Raw genomic sequence first — 17872 nt, 5'->3', positions numbered from 1 at the left:
CGTCTGGGTTATTTTTTTTTTGAGATTTTAGAAAGCTCCACTCAGAGCCGCAGAAAATATTCTCCTATATAATAATAAAAATAGGCAAACTGATATGCCCCTCCAATCTTCAAAAATCAAACTGAATTGAATTTCTATCCATTTTGTTTATTTTCGGGCTTTATTTATCTCTCTTTTTCTTCTTTTGTCCCATCCCTCTTTTCTTTGCCTTTGCCTTTCTACATCTATCTGCATTTGCGTCTCTCCCTCCGCCTTCCTTTCTCCCTTTCCCTGCGTCCTCCGAGCCTCTTTTTTCTTCTTCTCCATCCCGCCATACAGAGATACTGTAGATATAATGCGTGCCTTCATCCCTCTCTCTCTCACTCCCTCACTCCCTCACTCACTCTCTCCGTGGCTTGCCCACTCACGTGTTATTTCTTTCAGTGCTGGTATATTTTCTGCTGAGCACTGCAGTCTCTGGTAGGTGTGGTGCGTTCATGGGTGTCCTCCCTCTCTCTCTCTCTCTGCTGCTGTAGAGCTTACGTAACTCATGGCCCAAGACGGCACAGACAGAGATGGAGGAAGACAGGGATGGACATAACAGTTATGAGATAAACTCATTGATGTGGCGACAGGAGGAACTTGTGTTTATGGATGTGAGATGTGAACAAATATTGAGAAACACCTGGCTGGTGTCACGCAGACATGACTGACATTCATGTGGAAATGAATTAAGATTAAGAGCCTTGCACACAGAGTCCGACACTGCGTCTCATGCGTATTAGTCTCGCATTGCCAGACCTTCCTCCACAGAGCTGTGGAGGAAGGTCTGGCTAGTCCACACAACATTCCGGGATAGGAGAAAAACGTGCTCTGGTTCATTGCCATTTCTTTAAACCAATCACAGTCGTCTTGGGGCGGTGCTCGGCGTCGAGCGGAGCCACGGTGCCGCTGCAAAATAGCCTCAGGAAGGAACTTGTTTTGGTGGAACGTGTGTACGTTTTTGACAGCGCCAAATACAAGTGCAAACAATCCGATAACTCAAACCAATCAGACAAGGACGTGACCGAATAATACATCATCAAATGCAGGACGTTGTGGATGTTTGACGACACACCAACGCTCCATAATTTGCCAATTTTGAGTTTGAACGAAGGGTTGCGTTTTGCCCAAGCTGTGCCGACACAGCGGCTATGATTGGCGAGAGTGTGGACATAATAACTGTGCGCCAGTGGCCTTTGACCCTTTAAGAGGAAGTGACGTAGGCAGTAACGAAATCTGCACAGAAGTAGTGAGCCGAAGACGCTGAATGTTCCCAGTGAAGGGTGACGTGTCTCGGCTGGCTGTCCAGCTATGTTCAGATCACCGAAACACATTTTAAAAAGTGTAAACAGAGTCATAGATAAGGATATTTAGGTTCCGGGTGGTATTTATTTAGACATCCACGCACGTTGACTAAACTTTCATTGGTGTAGGAATATTAAATGTAGCCTATGCTTTGTGGATTTATCAAGAAGAAGAAACAAAAATGATGTAAAACTGTTGGCAGGCGTCCTGTATCCTGCTGCTTCACCCTCAGGAGGAACCTAAAAAACTGCAGTACTCTTGGGTGGGGCTTCAAAACAAACAAAAAGAGAGAGAGAGAGAGAGAGAGAGAGAGAGAGAGAGAGAGAGAGAGAGAGAAAAAAGCCCATGAAATGAATAGAGAAAACCGCCCACACATCAATCCCCTTGACTCTGTATGTGTGGAAGTTTCTGTAAGCTGGCGGCGAGTCAGACACTTTATCTGCTCTTTCTCATGCTGAGCACCGTTTATTCATTTTGCACATTTTGCTGACGCTTTTATCCCCTGCGACTTAACAATGAGTGTAAGGCCTGAATAAGCATAAATTGGTAGGTTGTCGACAATGTAATCGAACGACAGTGAGGGGAAAGTGGATGGAAATATATTACATTTCCTGAGTCACTCAGAAGGATCAAGTACGATAGAGAAGTGCTGAGCAAAGGAGTCAGAGGGAAGAATAACAAGACAAGAGGACTGATGTGATTTTGCTGTCAGGTAAAAAAAAACAAAAAACAACACGCACAAGGAATTTATGTCCCCGAGGAGGAGAAGAAAAAAAGAAAATGTGTAGCTTTTAATGTCTTGAGACACCAGCGGGGAATAATGCCAACAACAGAACGATTATGCAAAGAAAGAGAGCCATTAAAAGATACTTATCGGAGAAAAAAAACGGATGGACTGAAAGCTGTTTTAATTCATGTTGTACTGTGTCGCATTGGCCACAAACATCCAGGAGACAGAAAGGAAAAGAATAAACAGCAGTTAAGAATCTCCGAGGTCGAGTTGCAGTCTCAAAGGCCACAAACGGAGACCTTTGGCAACACCGACAGTGACGCCAATGTTACGCCGCCTGATTGGGTCTTGTCGGCCATGACGTCTTCGTTCGAGACTAAGCTACTAATGTTACCATGGCAACTACCAGCAACGGGGCAGAGTAGGACCGGGCGACATGGAGAAAATCAAATATCACGATATTTTTGACCAAATACCTCAATATCGATAGCGCAACAATATTGTAGTGTTGACTATTGGCGCTTTCACAAAATATTTACACAATGAGATTTGTGATAAATAATCATCAATAATGTGGATATAATGACTAAGTGGGTAAAGGCAAATAATAGAACAGTTACAGCAGTCTGGTAAGTTCAGAAAATGACATCACTTTACTGTAATGCAGCCTTTAAAACCAGGAAAAAACAACACTAATGCCATATTACAATATTACGATATCCAAAATCTAAGATGATATCTAGTCTCATATCACGATATCGATATAATATCGATATATTGCCCAGCTCTAGGGCAGAGTAAACATTCTGCCTGCGGTTTACAAGGGGGTAAGCCTCTCCCAGGAACGCATAGCTCCTATGGCGCCATTTTGATGCTACCAAGCCATCACCTCCCGTTAGCATTCCATTGACTGCCATTCATTTTGGCGTCACTTTGACAGCGAATAACTTTACATCTGAAGTGTTTAAAGACTCTATTTGTCCATCGTTTATTTCTAAAGAAACACGATACTGTATAAAAGGCCTTTGTACATTACCTTTTGTATCTCACGTTATGGCTCCGTAGCAGACGTTTTTGTAAAAATAGGCTAACGATTGTGTCATAACCACGCGACTTACTGTTACAGAGTAGAGGAATGACCGTATAGTACAGGAGAAGCTCGCAGGCAGTTTAAACTTACATTCGCTGTTTAAGTTTAATTACTAATGTTAACTAGCATCTTAGTTAGCAATAATTAGCCTGTGCCTATGTTATCTCCTTACATATACCTACGCTCTCCGTCTCTGCAAGTTTCGGAATGATTGAGATTTCTCTTGGCACAGCTACCAGAAGACTTCCAACTTTCAGACAGGTTGCTCACGTCACATCTACGTTGTCTCCCTCAGTTGGAGGCTGCGAAAAGTGACTTCTAATATCCTTCACTGGTCTCCGTCCAGAGCAACGGGATCTGTTGGTCCATTTTATATACTGTCTATGGTGGTTTACCAGTATGCAAGAATGTTTATGAGATATGCGGTTTGGGCGAGTTTAAACGGAGATTAGTTCTTCTACTGGAGCTAAAAACACTTGTGTGCACGGCAATCGCTTTTGGCTCCAAAATCTGCTTAAAAACCCAACGTAGCGATGTAAATATAGCCACAGTCCTTTCTTACAAAAACCTTAATGGAACTGAGCCGTCATAAATGTCATCATTTATACTAGGGCTGTGCAATTAATCAACATTTAATCGTGGTTAATGATTTGGCTCCCAATGATCACAAAAACAGAATAATCGAGAAAAACAATTATTTAGCTCATTACGTTTTGCAAGTAAACTCTTATTTTCTCGTGTTCTGAATAAAAAAATAAAAGTTTAAATAGGAAAAGTATTAAGAAAAATTTCACAGTTGTATATGTTTTTTTTATTGTTGATTTATATAACTTTTCCCACGGTGTTTTAAGTTCAATAATTGCAACATCTTTCCAGAAGTGTTGAATTATCGTGATTTCAATATTGACCGAAATAATCGTGATTATATATTTTTTTCCATAATCGAGCAGCCCTTATTTATACCTGCGCTTCTCTCTGATCATTTAAAATGTCTGCTTTGAGGAAGCTGTAAATCATTGTACCCTCTAAAATTGAAACTTCCCCAAATATATGAGTTCAAACGGCCCATTATCTGTCTGTCTGTTGGCAACACAGTATAGTTTTACATTGATGAATGCACACTACACTGCACTTTACAGGAGTCGACACACCCTCTACTCAGTGTCAGTGTATTTGCAAGGACAGCCTCATTAAAGTGGTTTCGGCAAAGCCAGCAGCGAGCCAGATTTAGCTCCTTACAGATCGATAAAGTATTCCGACAGTACGGAGATGAGGGCGGCATAAAAGGCCTTTTTTGACATACTGTATCGTTGCAGTGCTGCGTGCCTCGAATATCAACGAAGAGGGGAAACACCCACAGAGGAGATGAACATAGATGAGAGTGAACTGACAAAAAGGATGATGCTCCTAACGCAGGAGTGTTCAGCTCACTTTCACTGAAGGGCCACACTGGAAATAAGAATCACATCAAAGGCCAGACATGTATAGTTTATTGCCATGCTTTTATTTTCATTGAAAAAGTAAAATATAATTTTTGTTTATTTTTTGGAGCTTTCTCCGACGTTTTTGTCGTTTTTTTTCTGACACTTTTGTGGCTTTTACTTCCACTTTTGTTGCTTTTGTCAACTTTTGTCGCATTGTTGTCGACATAAACAACAGAAGTTCCTTAGCCATCATAGAATTTAGCAAATCAAGAAAAACGGTTTCCCGTCAGGCTTGCCAAAATGTAATGTGAACCTAAACTGATATGCGGGCTGGATCAAAATCTGCGAGGGGCCGGATTTGGCCCGCGGGCCTTGAGTTTGACACGTGTCCTAACGTGATTTTCCTTGTTTGACAGTAAATTATTTATTTATCCTGGGACTGTTTCCGCCCATCCCTACACAAACACTACGTCACATACCTGAGGAACCAATCCTACTTGAAGTTTTAAGCGCTAGTTTGTTGAAATCATTATACTAACAGTTTGGGACGGACATAACATTTTGGAAAAATACTACTCATAATGGAATGGATCAGGATAACAAATGAGCCAAAAGATACAACACCCACCTTTCCCACATTGTACAAAAAGGGGAGAGGAGAAGGGGCGAAAGGCATTTAAAGAAGGGACTACAGAAGAAAAAATGAAGGAGGAGGTTGCTATGAACTTGTGTGCGTATACATTCTGGAGTTCGGAGCTCCTCCCAGTCAAAAATAAACTGTAGCCAGATAGGTGTGATTATAACAAAAAGAGAAGAAGAGATAAAGGTAAATATGACCCTTTAACACATATATAATAAAGCAGCCTCGCCAAATCTACACCAATGGTTTCCAGTCTGGATGAAAGCAGATGCATAATTTACTCTGTTGCTAAATAATTTATCTGCCACCTGCTTCCAGAAACAGCAAAGTAAATGCAGTGTGTGTGTGTGTGTGTATGTGCATGTGTGTGTGTTTGTATGTATGTGCGTGGGACAACCCAGTTCTCTGTGGTGAGCTTTGATTTTCACAGTGAATCTGCAGTGATGTTGTTTCTCGTCTCCCCTGACAGGTTGTTCTGTGTGTGTGTGTGTGTGTGTGTGTGTGTGTGTGTGTGTGTGTATGTGCGTGTGTGCGTGCATGCGTGTGTTTAATGTTAAAATAGATCTTTTTACCTATGAGATCTCGCTCTCTATCGCCGTTATTCTTTCTCCCTCTTCTTCAGTTCAATCTAAAGGTGCCCTAACTGATATAATGTAATATAATAAAATGTAATCCTATTTTCCAACAGGATGCACAATACATAAACCTAGTTAAAGCAGCCATGACGTTGCCTCTTTTCCTCTCTGTGTGTCTCTCAGGATGTCGATCGTCAGCATCGTTGCCAGGGAGATCTTGGACTCCCGGGGAAACCCCACTGTGGAAGTGGACCTTCGCACAGAGAAAGGTCTGAGCCCAGAGCCTGAAATAACACAATGCTCAGATTCATCACGTCAGAATTTTGCCAGAAACTCAGAAAGACTCAGCAGCGCAACAGCATCTCGGCTGTAATCGTGGATTGTTTCTGACATGAAACAACGTTTGAACTCTGTCCAGATCAATCAGTTCTCAGTTAAGGGACGATTGGCGCTTAGAGTCTAGTATAAGCATGCTTTCATGACCCCACTGAGAGGAAAACAAAGCAAGTTACATTTTATACAAGATAACTTATAGATACTTATTTAGAGTAGGCTATACAAGTTCAACCAACAAAATGGTGTCTCCCTACCTTCGCAACGCAATCTCATGAACTGGTCTGTATGATAACGTAGGCACACCAAAAATATGATATCCTACGAAATTAGGAGACCGCCAGCTGGTCACGGGACGCCGGCTGGCTACAAGCTCCATGACGCAGAGCGGCAGTTACCCAAAAATAGGTGCTCGTTTTTGGCGGACATTACGATTAAATGTAGTCCACAAAATATGAGCATTTTGCCGTGACGAAAGGGAGTGTTGGTGTTATAGGGTTACTGTCTCAATATCAATGTCCTGCCTACTGAGGTTTAATAATCCCTTGCATTTAAAACCTTCATTTTCTGTCTGACTTTCAGGTCTGTTCAGGGCTGCTGTGCCCAGCGGAGCATCCACGGGAATCTACGAGGCCTTGGAGCTCCGAGATGGAGACAAGAGCCGCTACAAGGGCAAAGGTACAGGGGACAGATTGCCTGTGTTTGCATTCATATTTACATTCCTCATAACGTTAAATTCTGCATTGTCATATTTTTGACTACAGGAGGGCAGAACGATTCCTAAACATTCAAACACATCCCTGAGTTAGCCTTCTGCTAGCTATTGCCTTTGTTTCTCTGTTAGAATACAGTCGGTTTAAAGGAATAGTTGACAAATTTGGGACAATGGACAGAGCTGGGATAGCTGTTTTACACTGCTTTTGGTCTTAAGCTTTATATTTAGCATGCAGACATGGATAATGGTATCAATCTTATTTAAGTTTTGGCAAGAAAGCGAATAAAGGTCAAACTATTCTTTTAACACGGCTTGTTGAAAATGACTTAGTGAGGTTAATTATTAGAGGTTCGATGAGAGCCACAAGGCGCAGCTGAAAAACCAAAACATGAGATTAAAAAACAACAAGTTCTCCAAACCACATGACGGTATAGGTTGTTTATTTCTACCCTCTAATACCAACACATTCTCACTCCCATCTCGTAAAATACGGACGCTTGGTCAGGTGCCTTTGTCGTTGTTATTGACGCTAAAAGTCTCCTTTAGCGTCATATAGCGCGCTTTAACTAAACACGCTTGGTCGGGACTATTGGCGTCCCTTTTGACGCAGTTATGTTAAGGAAAAGGTCCGTGACACGCGGGAATAACAGGACGGTTGGGTTTAGGAAAAGGTTGTGGGTGGGCTTACGCTTCCGTGACACACGGGAATAACGGGACGGTTAAAGAAGAAAGCAACTTTAGGAAACACGCGGGACATGAACTCCGGTCTTCTAGGTGAAAGTCCTGTGTTTGACCCATCCGCCACCGCAACCAACCTCCGTACGCGGAATTTCATCCTTACATACTACTCGCTAAACCCCGTATAGCTGCTGCTCTCCCCGGGACATTATACAAACACGCTGAAGGGCGCTTTTTCCATCGCTTCAGATGCTGACAGCCACTCGGAGTGAGAACGGGTTGCTAATACACACACCACAGGAGCGTTTTCCGTGCTCAAATCTAAACCAGAGAACGTAACGGTCGTGGTTTTAAACACCAAAACTAGAGGAAGACATAGAGGAAATTGTCACAGGTCGGACTCGAACCCTAGACCTCTGCATCGAGGTATAAACCTCTCAGTATATGTGCGCCTGTTCTACCACTGAACCAACCCGACCACCCACACCCTTTTTTTTCTCCTCTAGTTGATTAGTTATAGTTGATTTCCTTGTTTCTGATTTACTTTGTCCTCTCTTCTAGGTGTTTTGAAGGCAGTCGGGCACATCAATGATACTCTGGGTCCCGCCCTTATAGCCTCTGTAAGTCACCAAAACAGATACATGTACACTATATCATTATTAATAGCCATATTTAAAGATACAACATCGGGGATCCTTTGTGAGTTCTCAGCAGGCCTGTCGCTCGACGAGGGAACTGGGTACAGAGTTGTTCTGGTTAAAAGAATAACTTTTGGGTACAGTTTTTGATTGTAGTCAGTGTTAGCAGTATTTCTACCTACATCTAAGATGTTATGTTCATGTGCCTCCACAGTCTACGGCCAGATTGAATCACTTATATAAAGACGGAATTGCCCTTTCACATGTTGCACAGGACAGCAGCTACTGGAAATACTCCGTTTGGTTGAGGTAGAAAGGGTGCAGGAGGCCGGACATGACGCTGATTACACCGCTGTCACGGAGTCGGTTCGTTATTTGGTCGTAAACAACTGAGTGTTTTGCCGTTCCTTAAATGTGTCTATTGAATGATTTCGGCCTTGAGCCTTACCGACAGAAATTCCTGAATCTTGTTGTCTCTCCACTTGTGTAAATCACACACCTTTGTGTCCCTTGGATGTTTGTTTTCGCCTGGTTTTGCGCCAGCTGCATGATAGAAACATCATCATCACGCCAACTCTACGGACAATGAGCTGCTCTATTCACACATGTGCTCATTTGGACACTACACAGACTTTGGTCTCGGGAGCTGGCAGGGTGAAGGCCGTTTAATGTCCGATCCAACTGATTTCAGGGCTTTTGTTAGTGAGGCTGAAAATGTCCAGTTTCGACCTTAAATGTGGGCGAAACAACCTTGCACAGCAGGTGACACCAAGCGCAGGTTCAGTCGATCAATGTCCAGATCAATATCACATCTGGATGGGCAGACAGCTCTCAGCTATCTAACGGAGGAGAGAAGTGTGTGTGTGTGTGTGTGTGTGTGTGTGTGTAGAGAGAGATACTGTGAATGAAAGATGACGATGTGTGTGTGTGTGAGAAAAAAGTGTGAGTGAGTGAGTGAGAGGAACAGTGAACGAGGTGTGTGTGTGTGTTTCTGCGTAAGGAGTTGTACGAGTGTGTGTGAGTGTAATAGTATGATTCAGATATCTGCAGCAGTGCAGTATGGGTAATTTCCATCAATAGAAGATGTTTTTTGCCGGGAAATAAATGTAGGTGATCAGTCAGGCGGGGAAAAAACTGCTCGGAGCTCCTGACTTGAGAGAGACGGATGGGTCCTGTTGTACTAGTGTGTGTGTGTGTGTGTGTGTGTGTGTGTGTGTGTGTGTGTGTGTGTGTGTGTGTGTGTGTGTGTGTGTGTGTGTGTGTGTGTGTGTGTGTCATTGCCATAATGATGATAATGACACTAAGAACTTTGTTCATAAAGTACTTTTTTATCCGGTCAAAAACGGGATATAAAACTAAAATGTAAAGATCTGTCAAAACAATAGCAAAAAGTAAAAACCACAATGGACATTTAGGAATTATGTGAATCAAGAAAAAATGAAGGCTATGCTAGTCTGAGGCTCCTTTAGACTGAGCCTGTTTATTTATTCATTTTATTTGTTTTGCTGAAAAATCAGGGAACAGGCCTGAAGCTTTAGGTGTTACGTATTATCTCGGTGTGTTTCTGTGTTTGTGTGTGTCTCTGCAGGGCATCAGCGTGGTGGAGCAGGAGCAGTTGGACAACACGATGATCGAAATGGACGGCACAGAAAACAAATGTGAGTCGAAACGAGTCGTCAGGACTAACAGCACATCATTGGAGTCCGACAGCCAGCTGGAAATCTCCTCGTTGAGTCACACGCATTGCGAAAAAAAATTTTTTTTATACCAAAGGCACGTTTGTCACAAAGTGGCAACGAGAGGCATAAATACAGACGGGAAACAAGACGGAGCAAATAGATTGCTGTTGGCATGACAGATTCAAAACTGACACCCTTAATAAATAAATTCACTGTTCATTTATTTGTAATCTACAATCATGCCAACTAATCATTTCAGGCAGCGCAGAGAACCTGTCAGACTAAACTGGAGCTGAATGTGTTGTGAAAAGATTTAAATTAATTCAACATGGACTTTCTGTCCATGTTGAAATAGATACAATTATATCTATGCAGGTTTACACAGACAAACGTATAAGAAAGACTGCAACTTTTTCTCAAGAAACCACATTGTTTCATGATGCCATTCACAGTGTATTATTCCTGCAGTGGATGACCTTATCGATTTATATTTTGCAATCACATTTAGCAATAAATTCTCATGATTTATGCCCAGAACCCCTAGCCTGGGAAAACTCTGACGAACTTCCGGCAAATTTGAGATTTGCTCTGCAAGTCAGTCTGGCCGAGAGCCCATTCAAGCCCATTTCCAATTTTTACCAAATCGAGGCACCAATCACAACCGTTGAGGCGGGCTTTACACGATGACGATAGCGCAGCAACGGAAAGCAGCTTCATGTTTACATTCAACATGGCGGCCACCGAAGCGCAGCAACCAGTTGATGCCGCTGTCGCTGCTATGTCACCCGGATCGTTGATCTGATTGGTTGAAGGACTATCCAATTGCGCCCAGAGACATTTGAGCGGCGTACGTTGGAGACGCCCCTTTGGAAATGGGCTGTGAATGAACCTTCCCCAGACCCACTCTCAGTTACCACTGAGAAGGGTCTGGTGTCAACCAGGCTACAGAATCCCCATATTATCATAAGCATCCAGACTTTAAAGAGACATTGCGGTGAGTTCACCGCAATATGATTAAATATGATTTAGCTGGATCAGGAACTATATTTATGACTTTATTATCTGAGAATGTATATATATATATCGTTTTTTCACGGAAATTTCTGACTTTAATCTGAGTTTTTCTTAGAAAATTACCCCCTCCCCCAGCTCCGTAATTTTTTCTAACCCGCGATGGCCCTCATTACCTTGCACGGCAGCTGGATTCTACGCAATATCAAAAGGTCACGCAAAAACCGCGGGATCACATATAATCCATCTTCTGTCAGGATTCAAGTGAATGCGTTTGCGTCCAAACAGCAGCGAAACCGAACCAATCACCGGACATTGATTGGTTCGGTTTCGCTGCTGGCTAGCTACTGGCAGCTACTGGCAGCTATGGTTGTGGTTTTGGTGTGTGTGTGACGGCTGCGACTGTCCATTCAAAACAACAATGGAGGACGTGATAGACAGATGGTTCATCTAATCCAGGGATCTTAAACGTTTTAATACATATAGTGTATAATATAGTTGCATATTAAACCAGGCCGGATGGATGAAAATGAATGGATATTATTTATACATCATGTTTTAATGTTAAACATACATGTGGAAAGCACAGTGAATCCGAATCCTTAAGCTTAACTGTATGGCCAGCATAGTGGCTACCTTACCTATAGTAAGCTTATCTTCAATGTGTAAATCAAATGTTTTTTTTCCCCTCACAAATAGGCCAATTTATCTTTGCTATTAAAATGTTGAATTCATATTGATGTATGTTTAAAAAAAAAAAATCACATTTACATTACATAATTTCGGGACCCAACGGGCTGGGCCGGGTTCGGACAGATATTTAGAAATGATGTTCGGGTCGGGCTCGGTCACATCAGCACAATAAGGCATTGAACATTTTAAATTTAAAAAAGCTTATTATGTAGGTTCGCGCCTGTGTTAACGTGAGCTTGTTGCCCCGTGTGCGCTGATGCGCTCATCTGTTGACATTGCTGAATGCCTTCCTACAGTTGCTTAATAAAAGCTTTCCACACAAACAAACGGATGTGTCAATAGTATGAGAAAAAAACGAGATTTTAACTGTGTCGGGCTTGGGCCGTTACCAGTTCAGTTACTACTCTGTCGGACGCGGGCCGGGCTCGGATCCGCACTCTACCGGAAATTCTGCCGGATGTCCCTCATTTTTGTCCGGATGTCCGGATGTGGATTCATGAGGACTATGGTTAACTGGTCCTCAGATCTCTGCAGGGTAAATCCAGACAGCTAGCTAGACTATCTGTCCAATCTGAGTTTTCTGTTCTACGACTACCACTATGTTCCACCAAAACAAGTTCCTTCCTGAGGCTATTTTGCAGAGGCACCGTGGCTCCGTCCGGCTCTTAGCACCGCCCAAGACGATTGTGATTGGTTTGAAGAAATGCCGGAATGCTGTGTGGACTCACCAAACCCTCCTCCACAGCGCTGTGGAGGAGGGATGGCAATACGAGATATATATCATGTAAAACACAATCTGACATTGAAATCTGAACTGCCAAATCTACTTTATGAAGAAAGCTAGATGACTTTGAAATAAAAAGAAATAATTAATTTCAAAATACCAATACAAGTTTAAAGTTTCAATCAATGGACAGTGAAGGAAAAAATAATGTGATGAGTTTCTGGTTTTCTGTCCCGTCAAACAGCTCAGTTTGGGGCCAACGCCATCCTGGGAGTGTCTCTAGCCATCTGTAAGGCCGGTGCGGCAGAGAAAGACGTCCCCCTGTACCGCCACATAGCCGACCTGGCAGGAAACACAGAGCTGGTGCTTCCAGTTCCTGTAAGACCCAAAATCACCGCACAACATTTACCACCACATCTACCCAAAGCACTTTGAACATTTCCTAGCGATTTCCTGTGCTACTAAATAATTTCATAAGCTACATTATTGTTTTTTTTCTAACAAACATTTTCTGCCATAGCAACATCATAAGACTATCAGAGGCATGTTTATGAAGTTATAAAACTTACAAAGGATGTGTAAAAATACAACCTTTTTTTACATTCGGATAGCTCCTGAGATGACAGATTTCAAATGTAATTTATTCATATTCATATATTACACTCTTTTCTCATGTGTTTGCACTGTAACATGATTTGGAAAAATAGTTTTAGACTTTTGATGAACCCCACATTTACTATTTACACATGCAGGCCTCTTAGGCTGCTAAAACTATTATTTAACTCTTCTTTTCTCTCCTCATTTCTTTTCCTTGTCTCCTTCTTTACCACTCTCCCCTTTCTTCTACCGTCCTGTCCTCTCCTCTCGTTTTCCTCGTTGTTTCTTGTTTCCCCTCCTCTCTATTTCTCTTGTTTCTTCTGGTTTCCTATCGTTGCTTCACGTTTCCTCTTGTTTCCTCTCCTCTTGTTTCCTCTTGTCTTCATTCGTTTCCTCTCGTGTCCTATTCTTATGTGTCTCGTTTCCTCTCGTTTCCTCTTCTCTTGTCTTCTCTCGTTTCCTCTCGTTTCCTCTTGTTTCCTCTTGTTTCTTCTCGTTTCCTCTTGTTTCCTTTTATGTTTCCTCTTGTTTCCTCTTGTCTTCTCTCGTTTCCTCTTGTTTCTTCTACTTATGTTTCCTCTCATTGTTTGTCATTTCCTCTTGTTTCGTTTACTCTTGTTTCCTCTTATGTTTCCTCTCGTTGCTTCTTGTTTCCTCTTGTTGCTTCTCGTTTCATCTTGTTTCCTCGTTTCCTCTTGTTTCCTCTTGTTTCCTCTTGTTTCCTCTGGTCTCCTCTCGTTTGTCATTTCCTCTTGTTTCCTTTCCTCTTGTTTCCTCTCCTCTTGTTTCTTCTTGTTGCTTCTCGTTTCCTCTTGTTTCCTCTGGTTTCCTCTTGTGTTTGCCGTTTCCTCTTGTTTCCTCTCCTCTTGTTTCTTCTCGGTGCTTCTTGTTTCCTCATGTTTCCTCTTATGTTTCCTCTTATGTTTTCTCTTGTTGCTTCTCGTTTCCTCTCGTTGTTTCTCATTTCCTCTTATTTCCTCTCCCTACCTCTCCTCTCCTCTTGTTTTCTATCTTCCTCTCTTCAGGCCTTTAATGTGATAAATGGAGGTTCCCATGCAGGTAACAAACTGGCCATGCAGGAGTTCATGGTTCTTCCTGTTGGAGCCGAGTCTTTCAAGTAAGAATTCATCTCCAAAACTATTTTTTTTTAAACTACAAAATGAAGGATTTATATTTGGCCATTTGTTTCTATTCATTTAATATCTAAGAGTTTTAGTCTTTCCTGTCTCTTCTCCTACTGCCCTTCATCATTTCTTTCTCTCCTGCTGATGTTGGCCTCTACACTCTGACGACCTCTTCCTTCCTTCTTCCCTCCCTCCCTCCGTCTGTCTCTCAGGGAGGCGTTGAGGATAGGATCGGAGCTGTACCACACACTGAAGGGGGTGATCCAGGAGAAATACGGCCAGGATGCCACCAATGTGGGGGACGAGGGAGGATTTGCTCCCAACATCCTGGAGAACAGTGAGGGTGAGGAAGATGATGATCTGAGTTGTGTGATGATGTTTAATTTACAATTTGGTTGAACCTATTTAACCTCAACCTGCCTTGTCTTCTTCACTTCCTTCATTGAACATGCTCGTAGTATGTGGAGAAAAGGAGTGCATGGCTCTGGAAAAGAAGCTTTGAGTTTTTTACGTTTATTGCTGAACTAAAACAAAATGTTTACTTTGCTTAGCAGGCGTTTGGTTGACCTCTCCGCACTTTATATAAAATATAAATATTTTTGATGTATTACTTTGTGATTTTAGTTGTGCACTGTGTTTTAATCTGTATCACACTGTATGCTTTATGTAAAGCACTTTGTGATTTGTATCTGTGAAAAGCGCTATATAAATACATTTTACTTACTTAAGTGTGAAATAAAACCCTATTGGTTTGCATTATGAAATCTGAAATCAGTCATTGCAAACATTTTAAGACAATAAAAACACTCTCCTTTGCTGCCATAGCTTTGATTGGTGTTCAATAATAAAATCATGCATTGTCACCTTAAAGTTAAGGTTTTTTAAAAGCAATAAACATGTAGAGGAGGTTGAATCAGCTTTTCAGCCCTTAGTAGTGTCTGCATATCAGTCTCTGAATGCGTTGCTTAGAGGGAAAGGGACCTCTGGTTTGCAGCCTGACAAAGACAAAAACAGAAAAGGCGTTCATCGTTCTTTCCATTTTCTACTTTTTGCCTCATGTTTCCGTATGTCTCCATCTCTACTTCGTCCTCTCTCCTATCACCTTAGCTCTGGATCTGCTGCAGACAGCCATAGAGAAGGCCGGCTTCACGGACAAGGTGGTGGTCGGGATGGACGTGGCCGCCTCCGAGTTTTACCGCGAGGGGAAATACGACCTGGACTTCAAATCCCCGCCCGATTCAGAGAGACACATCTCCGGAGAGGAGCTGGCTGACATCTACCAGAGCTTCGTCAACAACTACCCAGGTGGATTATAGTGGTTGTGTTTGTTGATATTCCGCCAGAGACAAAATATACTTTATTCTAGGGATGCACCGAATCCAGATTTTTGGGGTTCGGCCGAATACCGAATCCACTGGTTAAGATTCTGCCGAATCTGAAACCGAATACCGAATCCTCAGTCCATTAACACAGTAAACACATTAATGAAGTAAACAACGTCCACAGCAGTGTATTTGCAGTGCACAACTCGTATTCTTTCGGATGTTTCATACGCAAATGTTTTAACAGCGGTGATGTTGTGTATTGTTTAGGGTCCTCGCCACCACGAGACAAATCGGCATTGCTCACGAGTTCCATTTTCACTTTCTCACAGCCTACTGCATTGAACGGTCCACCGACGTAAACACCTTCCCATAATCAACGGCGGCGTCATTACAGTGACCAGCGTAGCTGGCGTAGTGCAAGCATAGGGTTCGGTTTGGTGGAGAAAAAAAAAATTCTAAGATTCAGCAGAAACCGAATCCCGTCAAAAAGCCCAATATTTGGCCAAATCCGAAGCCGAATCCTGGATTCGGTGCATCCCTGTTTTATTCACTTGTCACCTCTCCTTCCCAGTGGTGTCCATTGAAGACCCGTTCGACCAGGACGACTGGGAAGCCTGGTCCCGTCTGACGGCCCAGGTGGGGATCCAGGTGGTGGGGGACGACCTGACGGTGACCAACCCTAAGAGGATAGAGAAAGCTGCGGAGGAGCGAGCCTGCAACTGCCTGCTGCTCAAAGTCAACCAGATTGGCTCCGTCACTGAGGCCATACAGGCGTATGTCTGCTTTGCTTCGATGTTAATGTTAAATGCACAACGATGATTTCAGAGTGGGCGACTGACTATTAAAGTCTTAGATGTCTGAGCAGGTAAAACCAAGGCGTTGGAAAAGATTTAGCATTGCTTCACAAAAGTCCTTGACTGGAATTTTAAATATTGTCGTGGGAATCGACACAGAATCATGCAAAAGCACCACTTTAAATCTTGTGTTTACCAGAGATGTGCTCATAGGTTTCTTAGAAATAAGTCACATAGCATGAAAGAAGCATAAAAAATAGTCTTAGTTGACTAAGACCAAAACGGCCGATTAATCAACTAATTGAATGGGGGGGGGCAGCCATACTTCTGAATAAACTACGCTGTAACCAAATTGATTTGCTCCAAAGCAGTTGATGGAAACGCATCTGATTTGCATTTCTTCTTCTGCAACATTTTAAACGTTTGCTTAAAACAGGTCAAACACATTATTGAAATGATGAAACTCAAACTGATCTACAAACACGACCCATCGCTGACAGTCCAAAACGTTGTGAACGCAGTGTTGGTCCCGCGCTACACACACTGCTTCATTCAGCAAGGGAAAAAAAGTAATATGGCCGCCTCGGGCAGGCCGGTGAACTGACCACACAAGGTCATCCATCTCAGCTGAAATGACAGAGAGGCCTATAGGGAGAGAGACGCAGAGCCCCAGCTGCTCTGCTATCAGTCACACATGTGGAAACACACACACACACACACACACACACACACACACACACACACACACACACACACACACACACACACACACACATGTGTCTGTCACATCACACATTACCTGTCAGCCATGATGACCTTGTGCCAGAGATGCGGAGCAGCAAACCGACCTTTACAGGAGATAAACGTAGGACAGGAAGTGACAGGAGGTTTTTATTATGAAGATTAGCTGTCCGTCAAATGTATTGATACAGCTATCGCATTTGACTGTACTGCTGATATCTTTGTGCAGAGAGTGCGTACTCCAGTCTGCATACATCTCAGACTGAACCAAACGTCACTCAGGGTTATGAAGCCATCAGTCATGACAGTGGAGCCGGATTACAACAGGAGGGTGAAATAATAGAAAACGGTGCTGATGACAGTAAAGGTGATGTATTGTGCCCTGTCACGTAAAAAGCTTCCTGCGTCGTTCATGTGATATATTGTTCTAATACCTCAGCAGGATGAGGGGGGAACCGAACGAGGCTTGTTCATTTAAAAAAAAAAACTCAAATTTGTCGCATGCCTCCACGGTGAACGGAGAATCAAAAATAGAGAAAAGTCTTTAGGCATTATGAATAACAGTGACTACATCAAAACATCTGTTCAACAAGTGCTTTTACATGTTTATTGTGTCGCTGGTCTTTATACTGCAGACATCAGGAGGTCATAGTTCTTCCGTGTGTGTGTGTGTGTGTGTGTGTGTGAACTTTCTTCCTCTTTCTGTCCGTCTCTCAGGTGTAAACTGGCTCAGGCGAATGGTTGGGGCGTGATGGTCAGCCATCGCTCAGGAGAGACGGAGGACACCTTCATCGCTGACCTGGTGGTGGGACTCTGCACTGGACAGGTACACGCGCACGCACGCAGGCACGCACGCAGGCACGCACACAGGCACGCACACAGGCACGCACACGCTCATGCACAATATTTTCTTTTGGATTATAATCTTTGCTGTCTCTGTGTTGCAGATTAAGACTGGCGCTCCCTGCAGATCTGAGAGGCTGGCCAAGTATAACCAGCTCATGAGGTCAGTGACACACACACACACACACACAC

At 42.9% G+C, this 17872-nt stretch overlaps 1 protein-coding gene and 1 gene segment (V, D, J or C); both read left to right on the top strand.

The window, feature by feature from the left end:
• Positions 1-17872, top strand: part of LOC144529260 (Ig kappa-b4 chain C region-like) — a 128202-nt gene that overhangs the window by 42271 nt on the left and 68059 nt on the right.
• The window catches only part of LOC144528802 (gamma-enolase), a 14616-nt gene continuing 2712 nt past the window's right edge, over positions 5969-17872 (top strand). The window contains exons 1-11 of one of the 2 annotated variants that reach the window (XM_078267635.1): positions 5969-6054; positions 6701-6796; positions 8073-8131; positions 9738-9807; positions 12501-12634; positions 13879-13970; positions 14190-14320; positions 15085-15282; positions 15874-16075; positions 17555-17663; positions 17785-17843. In XM_078267635.1, coding sequence (XP_078123761.1) covers positions 5970-6054; positions 6701-6796; positions 8073-8131; positions 9738-9807; positions 12501-12634; positions 13879-13970; positions 14190-14320; positions 15085-15282; positions 15874-16075; positions 17555-17663; positions 17785-17843 — 1235 coding nt within the window. In that variant the 5' untranslated portion in view covers position 5969. The remainder of the gene's footprint in view (positions 6055-6700; positions 6797-8072; positions 8132-9737; positions 9808-12500; positions 12635-13878; positions 13971-14189; positions 14321-15084; positions 15283-15873; positions 16076-17554; positions 17664-17784; positions 17844-17872) is intronic. The other variant, XM_078267634.1, reaches the window with a different exon arrangement.

This window comes from Sander vitreus, chromosome 14 (assembly GCF_031162955.1).
Source record: "Sander vitreus isolate 19-12246 chromosome 14, sanVit1, whole genome shotgun sequence".
Taxonomy (NCBI): domain Eukaryota; kingdom Metazoa; phylum Chordata; class Actinopteri; order Perciformes; family Percidae; genus Sander; species Sander vitreus.
The sequence above is the reverse complement of the archived record's forward strand: the minus strand, read 5'-3'. Positions and strand labels throughout refer to the sequence as shown.